Below are 12,772 nucleotides of genomic sequence, written 5' to 3'. Positions count from 1 at the left end.
GGGGCCATTTTCACTTCGTGTTAGGGACCTCGTGTGTTATTGAAGACTCCGTCTCCATACAACCCACTAGAAATTTACTATTTTATCTCGAACCAAGTTTCAATAGATCCATCCATACCGCCTCGTTTGCAGTTGGCAATCGAGGCGGTAATTCGCCGGGTGGAGGAGGGAGGGAGCCGGGGAAGGAGGAGAGACCCCCATCGCATCCCTCGTCCTGGCGCAGGCGAGCTGTTGGGTTTAACATCGTGAGTTTTGACACGTAACAATCCACATGAACACGTAAATGTGGCCTACAGCAGGTAACTGCAGTAGGTTGATGCTGCCGTGGTCTGATGGTTGTTAGCAAGCTGGGCTCACAATACGGAGATCGCCAGTTCGATCGGACCTCCCGGCGTGGCAGCTGACACAATGGGCACGTCTGCTTAAATCTCCCCCCCCCTCCCCCGGCTCTGTCCACCCACCGGCAGGTGAATGTTGTCACCACGGTCCATCGGCAGTGTACATGTGGTGGTGGGTCACAGCGTGGGGTGCTCCCCCTGATGCCTGGCCACTGGTCTTAGCTATTCACCCACATTTGTTTACTTGATTGTAATAAGTGAGACGTGGGGCTGCGCCTTCACCTGGGGGTGTGGGGGGCTCATTCCCCTCCAGCCAATTGCCCCCCCCCCCCCCGACACTCAGCATCCAAACACAGTTCTCTGCTGCTCCTGAGGCTCCTCACCACTCCTGGAAGCCACTTGCATCGTGAATGTCATGCTGCGTCACTGTGAACTTCACTCATAATTCCCTCCTCACATGTCGACCAGACGGACTGTGTCGTCACAGTCAACCACTACACTGCAGGTCACAATACGCTCACTCACTCATCCATGCACTCATCCATGCACTCACTCACCCACTCACTCACTCACCAATCACTCACTCACTCACCAATCACTCACTCACTCACCAATCACTCACTCACTCACCAATCACTCACTCACTCACCAATCACTCACTCACTCACCCACTCACCCACTCACTCACCCACTCACCCACCCACTCACCCACCCACTCACTCACCCACTCACTCACTCACCCACTGACCCACGCACTCACTCACCCACCAATCACTCTCACTCACTCACCCACTCACTCAACCACTCAAGCACTCACCCACCCACTCACTCACCCACCCACTCACTCATCCATCCACCCACTCGCGCACCCACTCACCCATCCACCCACTCACCCTACCACCCACCCACTCACCCATTCACTTACTTGCTGAGTCGACCAAGGAGATGCTCAGGACCGGTTCAGATAATTGTCACCGGTGTTGGGCCGTGAGCGGGAATCAAATTGGGTCGTCGGGTTCGTAGCGCAGCGCGCTAACCGCTACACTACCGCTCTCCCCGCAAGCTCTCACCGTCACCTTGCTTAATTAAAAAACGTGTCACCACCTATTTATTATACGCAATATTAATAATAAACTGATATATTTATTATTGACTTTCATAGTGCTGTGTGGTGCCGGCGATTTCACGTGTTGGACCTTTGGGCCTGTGCTCAGCAAGTGTTTAAAAATAATTCCAAAAAGTCACTTGCAAGAGTCAATAAGCCGAAGTGAAACTCTCCTCGTCTGATCACGCGAGCAGTGGCTGAGTGAGGGTTCAAGAATTGCAATCACCACCAGTGGACTGCTGCTGCTGCTGCTTCAGCTAAGTGTTTGTTATCAAGTTCCCATCATCATCGTCATCAGCAGTGATTCATTTCCACACGGCATCATTGTTCGCCCTCTTTGGGAGCAACGCAGTTCGCCTCCTATCGCCTTCACAGACTGTTGGAGCAAGTGCAGTTAGCGAGCACCTATTGTGGGCTGGCACGGCACACCAAGGTGGGTGGCCAGCACCACACCGGGCCGCCTTTGTCTCCCTAGTGACGATGTGTACTCATCGCACCCGGTATTCAGTCGAGGCTGAGTCGACCCAGGGGAGGTCCAGGACCGGTTCAAAGATTCGTTACCGTGACTGCTCACGAGCTCAGATCGCCGGGTTCGTAGCGCCGTGCGCTAACCACTGCGCCACCACTCCACACCACCGATCAGCACGGTTGGCTACGTACGGTGCGAAAGAAGTTCGACACATACAAACACTCCCCCACCTGCATGACAGCCAGCCATAGCAAGCGGCGAACGCGTCCACGAAGCCACGGGCAGCGACACGGCCCAGGGGCCAGCGCCACTAATGGCAGAGGTTCACAATGCCAGGGTCGCCTTCATCATTACCGTGAGTGTCATCACCAACATGCACTACTTGGCCATCGCGTGCCGGCATCAGGGTCCACATTTGCCAAACGCGCAAGTGACTCAATTTGGGATTATACTCCACAATGATCGCCCCCTCTACTTGTCGGACTGATGCCCCAGGTCACTCCTGCAAATGCGACTCATCCTGGCGCCTCTTGAGCTCTCACCTGCTTAAATAAACGTCACTGAAAATGTTGACCAAGTCACCCTGGTGCCCCCCCCCCCATGTTGACCAAGTCACCCCCTCCCCCCACCCCCCGATCTTGAGCACGGGGATTTGGGATCGCTGTGTCCCACGCCGTGAGATGAGCGGATGCCCAAACTGGCAGTACAGAATCAGAATCTTTACTCATACCGAAGGTATCCGACGAGCTACAAAACTATTTTTCACAGATGTCCAGTAGAGCTGTGAGACTCAACGGGCATGGGTGGTCTGGCCAGCCGTGGTGTCGGGGTCACGACCATCCGCATTGAATCTACCAAACAGTGTGCCGGGGACAAGATGGACCGAGACAATGGAATGGAGTGAAATGTAAAAAAACATCAAAGATAGCTGTAAGGATCTTGTTTTCGTGACTGCAGGGATCCATACTCTTTGGTTCTTTCGGTAAAGTCACGTAGGTATAAAATAAAATAAATCACGACGTTTCGGGCACATCACAAGCGTCCGTCAGCAGGTGGGACAACCACAGCAAGAAACAATTGCTTAAGTGGGCAAAAGGAGTGCTTGTGTCAAGAGGCTTTATAGATTTAGCTTCACGGGAGCATTCATGAAGAACAGGTGAGACAACGAGTGTTCATACAAAGCGTTTGTTTAATGGTCGTTTAAAAACAAAGCAACAGAGAATTTGCCACGCTTGAAATAAACTGGCAAAAAGTTTATTACCATATTCATCAAAGGAGCGATACGAATTTGAACGCCAGTCGCAAATACTGTAATTAGTGTTGACTATAATGTCAGTCAGCCCTTTCTTTATCAACTGCAGTTAAGGAGTTTAACGACTCAAAAACGATAAAACTGCACGAACTAGCAGCACGACACGTCAGATGTATACAGAAGCAAACACCCACTGGTGTTGAGAACACTTGGCACCGTTTAGTTATTGAGAGTCTTCGCGGTGCCGGGGCTCACCGGTGGAGGTCACCGGTGGGGGTCACCGGTGCAACCTCAATTCATGTCAACCGTGGCCAAAGATGTTAACGCTGCTTTCACTGACAATTTTTTTTTTCTATGGGCCATTTCGCACAAGACGTCCAATTGTGGACATAGCTCGCCACACTTACACAACCGTAATCCACGTTGCTCCCACATTTCCCGCCCTGCCCATCCCACTCCCCCCCCCCCCCCCCCGATTACAAAAACGTCATCTTCTCTTTGGTTGTCCATCTGTAGACCACACTTTGTTAAAATTTCAATAAAAGGTTAAGACAACAAACTAATTGTAGGTCGGCATTCTCAACAACGAGTAAGGCCCTGTGCAGATAGGGGAAACGGGCCCCTAGTTGCAACTCTGGTCATGGAAGATGGAACTTACGGGGTGCCCATAAACAAGGGGGCATAACTGACACAGCCCCTAAATATTCATTCATCTAACACTGTATGTACGTTGCATTTCTTTCGTACCGTATGCAGCCAACCGGTGGTAATCAGAGGTGTGATATGGCTGCGTGTATCAGCAGACACACATCAAGCAGCCACAGTGGTTCCCCGTGGCGTTGAGTCATTGCTGGCGAGTTAAACTGCCGCCCCCACCCCGCAGAGCACGTACGCGTCATTCGCCCTCTCGCGCCTCGTGCACTTTCCCCGCATTACGCCCACACGACTTCCCACCCCCCCCCCCCGCGCCAGCGATTCCTTTCACGCCGCTAAATGACGAACTGCGGGAGGTGTGCGCAATCAGGTCTCGCCGATTGCCCTAATATCTGGGGCGCGTGTGCAGTCACGCGCTGCGTAGCTTTCGCTAAATGCAACGCAGACTGATGTCTTGTATGGGAACGCACGCAAAATATACTTCGTCGTATTCATGGTTCTTTCGGTAAAGTCACGTAGAAGGGAAACAATAAAATAATAAAATTATATTTTTATTATAATCTTTTTATTATTTTGTTTCCCTTCTACGTGACTTTAAGGAAAGAACCAAGAATAGGAATCCCTGCAGTCACGAAAGCTTTAAATCAAAATACTTCGTCGTGTTCAATGGCAAACAATGAGCATTTGCTGTGTGAAGGAGCTATAGTGGGGGGGGGGGGGGAAGGACGGACCGTTCTTAACGTAATAAAATGCGAAGGGGAAGAGTAGAGCCCTCAAATATCTTTGTTCAGTGCACTGCTGGTGGAAAGCCCCCCCCCCCCTACTCGAGGGAGCTCTATAGAACACCTCTCGAGCGTATTTGGCCTAATCTTCCAGACCGGCCAAACGTCTTGGAAGAGGTGGGAGTACCCACACTTTACCCCACCACACTACGTAACCTTACATTCGACTGTGGTGCACCAATTTATGTGCTGGGCGGATAGAGGTGGGTTGGGGGGATATACGAAATACCACACCACACCAGCAACCATTCATATATCGGATCTTTTTTTACACGTTTGAAATTTTCCTAAGCGATGAATCTCTCTTATTTTCCCACGGTCTAAATGTGTCTCATGATATTGCACTCATTAATTTTGGCAGTCGACTGCTTACAGGTTTATATAGGGTCCAGATTAATCAAGAGTTGTACATTGGCTGGCTTAAGACTCTTTCGAGCACCGTCTGATGGAACATGCGTCCCATTACCAAAACGCAGTCGTAGACAAAGCTTTGCGACCACTCTGCAGCATCTCCGTTAGCTCAATTGGAATGCGCGGGGAACTGAAAATGACACGGGGAGACGCATCCGCTTCTTATATTCCACGCGTCACTGCCTCTGTGCTCTCTCAACCCCACGGAGAGGTTGCGCGTGTTCAGCCAGACGGCAGGCGCACACCTGCCGATTGCTGTAGGCATGCGGGCTGCCCACCAGCGATCGCCAACAATGAGCCAGGGCTATGTTTTTGGGTCACCTATTGGTCCATGTCAGGCAAATATATATTTTTAAAGGGACCGCAGATCCCCCCCCACCCACCCAACCCCAGTTAGACAAGGAATTTCGTTACATTTGCAGAAGTTACGTATAAAATAATACTTCTCTTATCAATATACTGTAGTACTGTGATAAAGTATACAATCGTAATATTACAAGGACTCTATTACTTTATTTACACTCGCACCGAACGACATTCTCTGGAACCCCCTCCCCCCGCCACCCCCCCAAAAAATATCAATATATAAAACAAGCATTTTACAAAACTACATTTTAACGGCACAAAAAAATCTCTAAAAAATATTTCTTAAAACAGAAAAAAATTGGAGAGTTAACAAATAAATTTGTGTTTAAATTAGAAACGAGTTGGGGGGGGGGGGAGGAGGAGGGAGGGTTTTGCCGAGACAATCATTAGCTCTGCTGGGCGATGCTCAGCGAGGGTGCGCTCATGTCCAGGCGGAGTTTCTCCCACTCAGACGCGGATCCTTTCAGCGGCGGCGGCTGCTGCTGCTGCTTGAGGAGCCTGGGGATGGGGGGGTCCTCCTCTCCTGCAGCCGGGGACAAAAACAAACCGGGCACATCAGTCCAGCGTCAGCATAGCTTTACATGAACAACTTGCACCACCACCATAATCATGACTTTGATGATTGTTTTTGTTTCCGTTTAAGACAGTACAATCAATCTCAACTGCAGCGCAGCGTTGTAAGCAGAAGGCAGGGCAGCACTATCCTCCAGTCGTACAATGCATCCGGCCTACACTGACCGGTACAGACCAGCGTGGTGAAGTATGGTCAAATAATTTCCACTGCCCGCATGGCATTGGGAGGAGGCCCTCAACTTGCAACGAATTGGCAAGTGCCGCATGTGTAGACATGTACTACCCATGTCAATAATGTGAACACTTTGTGTCAAGTGATTCTGATCAGTTTGTTGTGGCCACATTTTTGTAAGGATTTACCAAAAAATTATCTATGGTTGAAGCTAAGTGGATCTATGGATATTATAACTCATGCAATACGTTGTCTTTAAAAAAAAGTGTAACATTTTATAAGGTTATGGATTGGTCAATTGATTATGAATTCAGTATATAAGCGATCTTGGGTTTTGTGCAAAAAAACATCTGGAAACTTCGGTACCTATCACAACACAGTGAAAATATTCACACAGAGAAATGTATTCTGTGCATACGAAGTTCAGAGAAACAAGAACACATTCCTGTGCTGTAAAAACACGACCACAGAATTATCAAGGGTCACAACAGTAACACGTGCGTTTTTCGACATCCACACACAAAGCTGAGGCGTGCCTTGTCCAAGAGACGCAGTCTTTGTTATGTCAAGCACCGGTAAATCACTGGCCACCATCGACAATCAGAACCCGCAGCGCACTTTGCTGACACACCAGGCAGGTGTGCCCCGTCTGAACGCGTGCACAACTTCACTTGCCCCCGGGAGGTGCCACGGGGGGGGGGGGGGGGGGGTCCCTGCTTGGCAGGGGGGGGAGTGGGGAGCCGAGCGTGACACGGCACAAAGAGCACGCGTGGGGAGATGAGGGTGAGGACGATGTGCGGATGACGGACACCACAGTGTCAGGAGAGCGCTGAACCGCGGGCGCGGGCATCGTGGAGAAGTCGCCCGCGTCCATTATTTCCCAAGCCTATCTTTCTCCGAAGCAGCTCACCGTGCATTCGTTCATGAGCGAGAACAGATCCGGCACCTATGCTCGCGATGCACGCGTTCGAATAGGGCGCGCGAGAATCAACCGATTTCAACTCTTACATGTCGCGCGTGAAATTGATTCGCGTGGGCCCCCTACTGGAGGCGCTGCATTCGCCACAGTGGTGAAAAGCAAAAAAATAAAGTCTCAAAATCTCGAGTCGAATTGTGACCCCCGATTCGTGATAATTCGTCCAATCGCGAAGGGGGTTCACTTAATAGGCTGTTAGGGCAAGTGCTGTTAAGAGAGCACCTATGAAGGCCAGTACGCCACATGAGGTGGGGTGGCCAGCACCACGCCCGGCCGCCTTTGCCTCCACAGTGGCGATGATTTACACACCGCACCAGGTACTAATGAGGCTGAGTCGACCTAGGAGTGGCCCAGGACCGGTTCGGATCATCGTCACTGGTGTTGGCCGTGAGCGGGAATCGAACTCGGGTGGCCGGGGTCAGGGTGCAGCGCGCTAACCGCGACGGAAAAATATCGACTCCTACACACACACACAACAGGGTGTGTGTCGAGATGTGGGTGGGGGTGGGAGCTGTTGACACACAGGAGGAGGAGTAGGAGATCGTGACAAGCAGAAGGGATGGGGGAGTTAGAATTACAGGCGACCTAACTAAACAGGGGGGATGGAAGGGATGGCTCGCTCCCATTAATGTCAGAACATCTGCACGAGTTTTTTTGTGGCTGATGCAGGTGTGTGGCATTAACCGCATCGGCCCAGCCCCCTTCGCAGAGGTCGTTTCATCTCAGCAGCCCTGAGGCCACCCCCAACCTCCTCCAGAGGAGCACACCCCTCCCCCCTTCCTCCACGCACTCGCACGCGACTGTTATTTACTCTGCCATTAATTAGGCCGCCATCCAAAACGACGGCCTTTACCTTGACCGACGGCGGCACATCGGTCAAGCAGTAGCCACGACAATTTCTCCAACCGCCTCGGCCATTTGTCCACGCTCGCTGGCCGACAAAAAAACTCCGAGCCGTCGTAGTTGTTCGACCGTACAGCTTCGCAACACGGTTATCGACGGGACGAAAGATCACGCAAGTCGTCGCAGATCACACGCAGTTAGTGCCGCATTTAATGAAGCCTAAAAATACGTGCGGTGTATTGTAATCAACTGGCCATCGGATGGACATCTACACACAGCACTCCATGTGAGAGTTGTGCCCAGAATAAATATCATTACTTAAATTATTAAACACATCGATAAACTACCAGGGTGTAGTAACACGCTGGGCTTTGCCACAATCTTGCCCGGATGCATTAAGTAAATGCGTCCCCACCATTTAAAAGTATCGAAAGCGTGGTTTGCCGGAAAATATTTCCCCACTCCTTCATCTCGGCGAACACCGCCTGAAATTATCTTAAAACACGAAACGGACTGTTACGTCTGTTCTTCACAAAGTGAGACACAAAGAAGGCCTCCCCTGCCGCCACCCCTCTTTGATCGCAGCACGCTTCTAATTTAACGTCGTACGAGGGGGGGCGGGTAAGGGGATACGGCGCCCGAGGGAGGCGTTTAGTAACTCCAGAAAATGGTCGGGGCCATCTACGGCTCTGTGTCACCGAGTGCAGAGCGCAACGTCGCTGCAGGCGAGAATACAATACGGGGGGACGAAGCCGAGGCACCGGACGAAGGCCCCCATTATTCTGATCCCTTTGCCCGCAGTTCAAAGTCAAGCCTCGTAATGGTGCAGGCACCGACGGTAAGGAGGCGGAGGCGTTGGGGGGTGAGGGAGGGGGGGAGGGTTTGGGGAGCGGAGATGAAAGGAGGTGGCTAATGGGCTCTCGCTCGAAAGCAACAAGAGATATCTCCAAACGCGAGCAAGACCAGAAGCATATGGGGGTCACCGTTCCGCACCTCCGATTAGCACGGTTGGCTACGTACGGTGCGAACGAAGTTCAACACGCAAACGGTACAAGCACGCGGAATCAAGGATGCCGATTCGGAGCAGAGGATGTCGTAAGATATTCCCCTGTACAAACGGAGATTCAAATGGACACGAGATAGCTCTTCAGGAGTAGTTTGTACATTGATGGAATTAACTTTTGATTTAAAGCTTTCGTGACTGCAGGGATTCATATTCTTGGTTCTTTCGGTAAAGTCACATAGAAGGGAAACAATACAATAATAAAAATGTAAAATAATAAAATTCTCACGACGTTTCTACTGCAACACAAGCAATCATCATCAGGTGTGAAAATCACAGCAAGAAAATTAGAAAAAAAACGCCACTTTTTTCAAATTTTCTTGCTGTGGTTTTCACACCTGATGATCATTACTTGTGTTGCAGTCGAAACGTCGTGATAATTTTATTGTTTTATATTTTTATTATTTTATTGTTTCCCTTCTACGTGACTTTACCAAAAGAACCAAGAATAGGAATCAACTTTGTTTTATCAGTGTGGGAAACACATTCGATTTGTGTGTGGCACAGCAGCAGCAGTTAGATGTTTTGATAGACTACTTCACCTTCACAACGAGGTGGCCTTTTTAAAGCTCATTTTCAAATATTTGCGTCTTTTTAAAAAACCTAAAACTAAAGGCGTTCCCGAGGTCGGCTTTGCCCGATATGAGTTTTTAAAATAAATTTTCATATTAAATAAAGCTTGATAAAAAAATGTAAGTTGTAACAATGCATTGATTTGTTGATTTATGCTAATTTTGCGCGCGAGAATCAATGTTTATCGCTTCATGTTTGTTATAGTAGGTTATCGTAACCCACGCAGTTAACAGTGCCCGCCACATTCACCATGACATTGCAAAGAACATCGACTCTTGACTCAAATCACGACCCTATATCTCGACGATTCATGGACTCCACCCCTGTTGTGAAAAATGAAACAATACTCAGAAAGATTATTCTCAGGATTCTAGATAATTCTCGCACCAAGATTATAGATGAGAGAAGCATTACTTAGAAAACATCACGAACAATAGCACAAGCACACACACACCTTCAACGTGTGTGTCCATCATCTACTCAAAGCACATTAGCTAATGGTCCCAAACCAACCATTTCTCTTCTTTGTACAACTCTGGGTATCAAACATGTTTGTTGCAAAAATAATATTTTAAAGGGAGCTTGTGCTCAATCTGGCGAGCTCTAAGGATGTTTGAGAGCCTGCAAAAGCGCTTGGATGGGCGACCACCACGCACACAACCGGTTGTCATATTGTGTGCAAGGTTACGCGCTAGGCAGCAGAGGGCAGTACAGCAGTTATTGGACTGTACTTTGACGCTCCCACACCCAGAAATCCCTCGTCACAAACCCGAACTGACCGGCACGGTGAAGTGACCGGCATGGTGAAGTACGCGAAATAAATTAATCAAAGTTTTTTTTTTATTAACTCTCATGACCCAAGTGCAGTACAACAATGCTTTGTGATGAAGTGGGGAGGCTCTCATCCAGCAGTAGATCGATAACTATATTCGTAGACACCGTGTACATGCAGAAGAGAAGTTTTGATATTTTTGGAACAGGATGCTTGCCCCCCCCGCCTGCCCCCCCCCCCCAGTTCTAAATAAATGAATTGTCAATCTCGACGATGATTTAAAAGTGCACAGCTCCCAGCGGCTTCCTAACATCAGAAGGAAGAGCGTTCCAGACATCCGCAGAAGCGCACCTGAAAGCGAGCGATGCGGTGGCCCGTCTTCGTTCGACGCTTAACCGAAAGCCGCTGCTACCCGGGTGACCCGAGTTTTCGTGAGAAATTTGGCAAAACTTACCCCAAAAAATTGATAAAATTTGCCAAATTTGTTACAAGAGTACCGCCGCATTTCAGACGGGACCCTGCGGTCGACTGCTGGCAAACCGAACCGCGACGCTCCGAGCGTTCGCCTCACCCAGCCCCGAGGACGAGGAGATGCTGCCCGTGGTCGAGTCGGTCTCGCCGGGCTCCGGCGTGAGCAGGGGCAGCGCCGACTCGTGCTGCAGCGGGGGCAGCGAGGGCAGCGAGGGCAGCGAGGGGCCCTGGGCCAGGGAGGGCAGCGACGCGCCCCGCGTCAGGGACGGCGGCGCTTCGTAAATCCCCGAGTCGCGCAGCAGCCGCAGGGCCTGCCGGTCGGGGGAGCCGCACGCGTCGCGCCGGGGCAGCAGCAGCAGGGACGCCAGCGCCGCTTCCCCTCCGCGCGCCTCCGCCGAGCCCAGCCCCGCGTGCCTCTCCTTGGCTCCCGCGTCGCTCCCGTCGTCGTCCTCGTCTCGATCTTCCGCCCGGGGCGCGTGCCGGATCACGGGCACGCTCAGCAGGCCGCCCGCTCGTGCTCTGCAGCCGCCGACGCCGCCGCCGACGCCGCCGCCGCCGACGACGACGACGGACGTGGTGCCGCCCCCGCCGCACGCGCCGCCCCCCGACCGCGCGGCGGCGCGGCCGGAACCGTAGCCGCGCGTCGCTCGCCCGCACGCGGCCCTCGGCGCCTGCACGCAGCCCCGCTCGGACGAGATCCTCTCCATCCCGTCCCGGCCGCGCCGCCTGTGGCTCCACCCGACGGCGCCCGCCGCAGCCCCCTCCTCCTCCCTCTCCGACGCGGCGCTCGACGGCGGCGGCTGCGGCCGCGTCGCGTCCACGTGGCCCGGTGCCCGCGGCGGCGTGCACTGCCGCTGGAACCAGTCGGGCGTCTGCCGGATGTAGCTGTGCACGTCGGCCACGGCGTCGGCCAGGGCGCGGCCCGCCGCCGCCGACCGCAGGAGGCCCTCGGCGTCGAGCCGCCGCCGCCGCTCCTGCGGCGTCGCCGCCGCCGCCGCCGCCGCCGCCGCCGCCTCGCCGTCGCGGCCCGCGTGCAGCCGCTCCACGAGCTGCGGCAGCGCCTCGGGGAGGCGGAACTTGGCGCCCGGCAGCTCGAGGACGGCCGGCGCGTCCTGCTCGCTGGAGTAGTCGAAGTAGACGCCGAGGACGCGGTCGCCCGCCCCCGCGCGCTCACCGTCCGCGCCGCCCGCCGGGGCCCTCTGCCGGCGCAGGTGTTCGGCGATCATGGGCACGGCCGCGATGAAGAGGTCGGCGAGGCCCTGGCCGGAGCGGCGGCGCGCGCCCCTCCCGGCGTGGGCGCCCCCCGCCCCCCTGTGCCGTCGGCGCTTGTCCACGAAGAACTTGAGGCCCTTGGAGCAGACGACGAGGATGAAGTCGGACTCGTTGATCTGCCGGCCGAGCCAGTCCAGCTTGCCCTCGGCGCTGATGATCAGCTGCTCCCACAGGTCAACGCTCACCTGAAAGGAGAGTGGGGAGGGGGGGGGTGGTGGAGCCACGTCGTGCCACTGCGTCAACGTAAATCTCTAAATGACGGGTGGGTTGAGTCGTTCGTTCACCGAGTGCTCGGTGTTCAAACTTCTGCGAGGTGGCAGCGGGGAATTGGGTTGAGTCCACGGGTGACTGATTTGGTTGGACCTATCCGAGGACTGGAATTGTTTTCCCCTTGTGTGGTGTGGTGGGCTTTTCCCGGCGCACTCCTGTGATCCACCCACGTACCAAACACTCACGAGACGCAACTGGACAAAAGCATCCCGGTCGCGATTTTCGGGAACGGCACGTGCGGTGGGTCAAACGGTCAAACGTTTGACCCACCGCACGTTACATTTTACGAATCGATTCCTGCAGAGAATAAATCGTGACGCCCGATGGAATTGCGAGGGAAGTCATTCATTACATGCCTCATGACCATCGTGGGCGAATGCGTGTTTGGGTACGAGGTGGGGGTGGGTGAG

At 52.9% G+C, this 12,772-nt stretch overlaps 1 protein-coding gene across 1 annotated transcript in view; it reads right to left on the bottom strand.

Annotated features, from left to right (window-relative positions):
* Window positions 1-3,081: 3,081 nt before the first annotated feature.
* IL17RD (interleukin 17 receptor D) overlaps window positions 3,082-12,772 on the bottom strand; it is a 91,366-nt gene continuing 81,675 nt past the window's right edge. Inside the window, exons 12-13 of the mRNA XM_032966670.2 lie at window positions 10,921-12,277; window positions 3,082-5,900 (exon numbers count right to left, since the gene is read on the bottom strand). Coding sequence (XP_032822561.2) covers window positions 5,764-5,900; window positions 10,921-12,277 — 1,494 coding nt within the window. The 3' untranslated portion in view covers window positions 3,082-5,763. The remainder of the gene's footprint in view (window positions 5,901-10,920; window positions 12,278-12,772) is intronic.

Source organism: Petromyzon marinus, chromosome 36 (assembly GCF_048934315.1).
Source record: "Petromyzon marinus isolate PM22_M1 ecotype Great Lakes invasive population chromosome 36, UKy_Petmar_22M1.pri1.0, whole genome shotgun sequence".
NCBI lineage: Eukaryota > Metazoa > Chordata > Hyperoartia > Petromyzontiformes > Petromyzontidae > Petromyzon > Petromyzon marinus.
The sequence above is the reverse complement of the archived record's forward strand: the minus strand, read 5'-3'. Positions and strand labels throughout refer to the sequence as shown.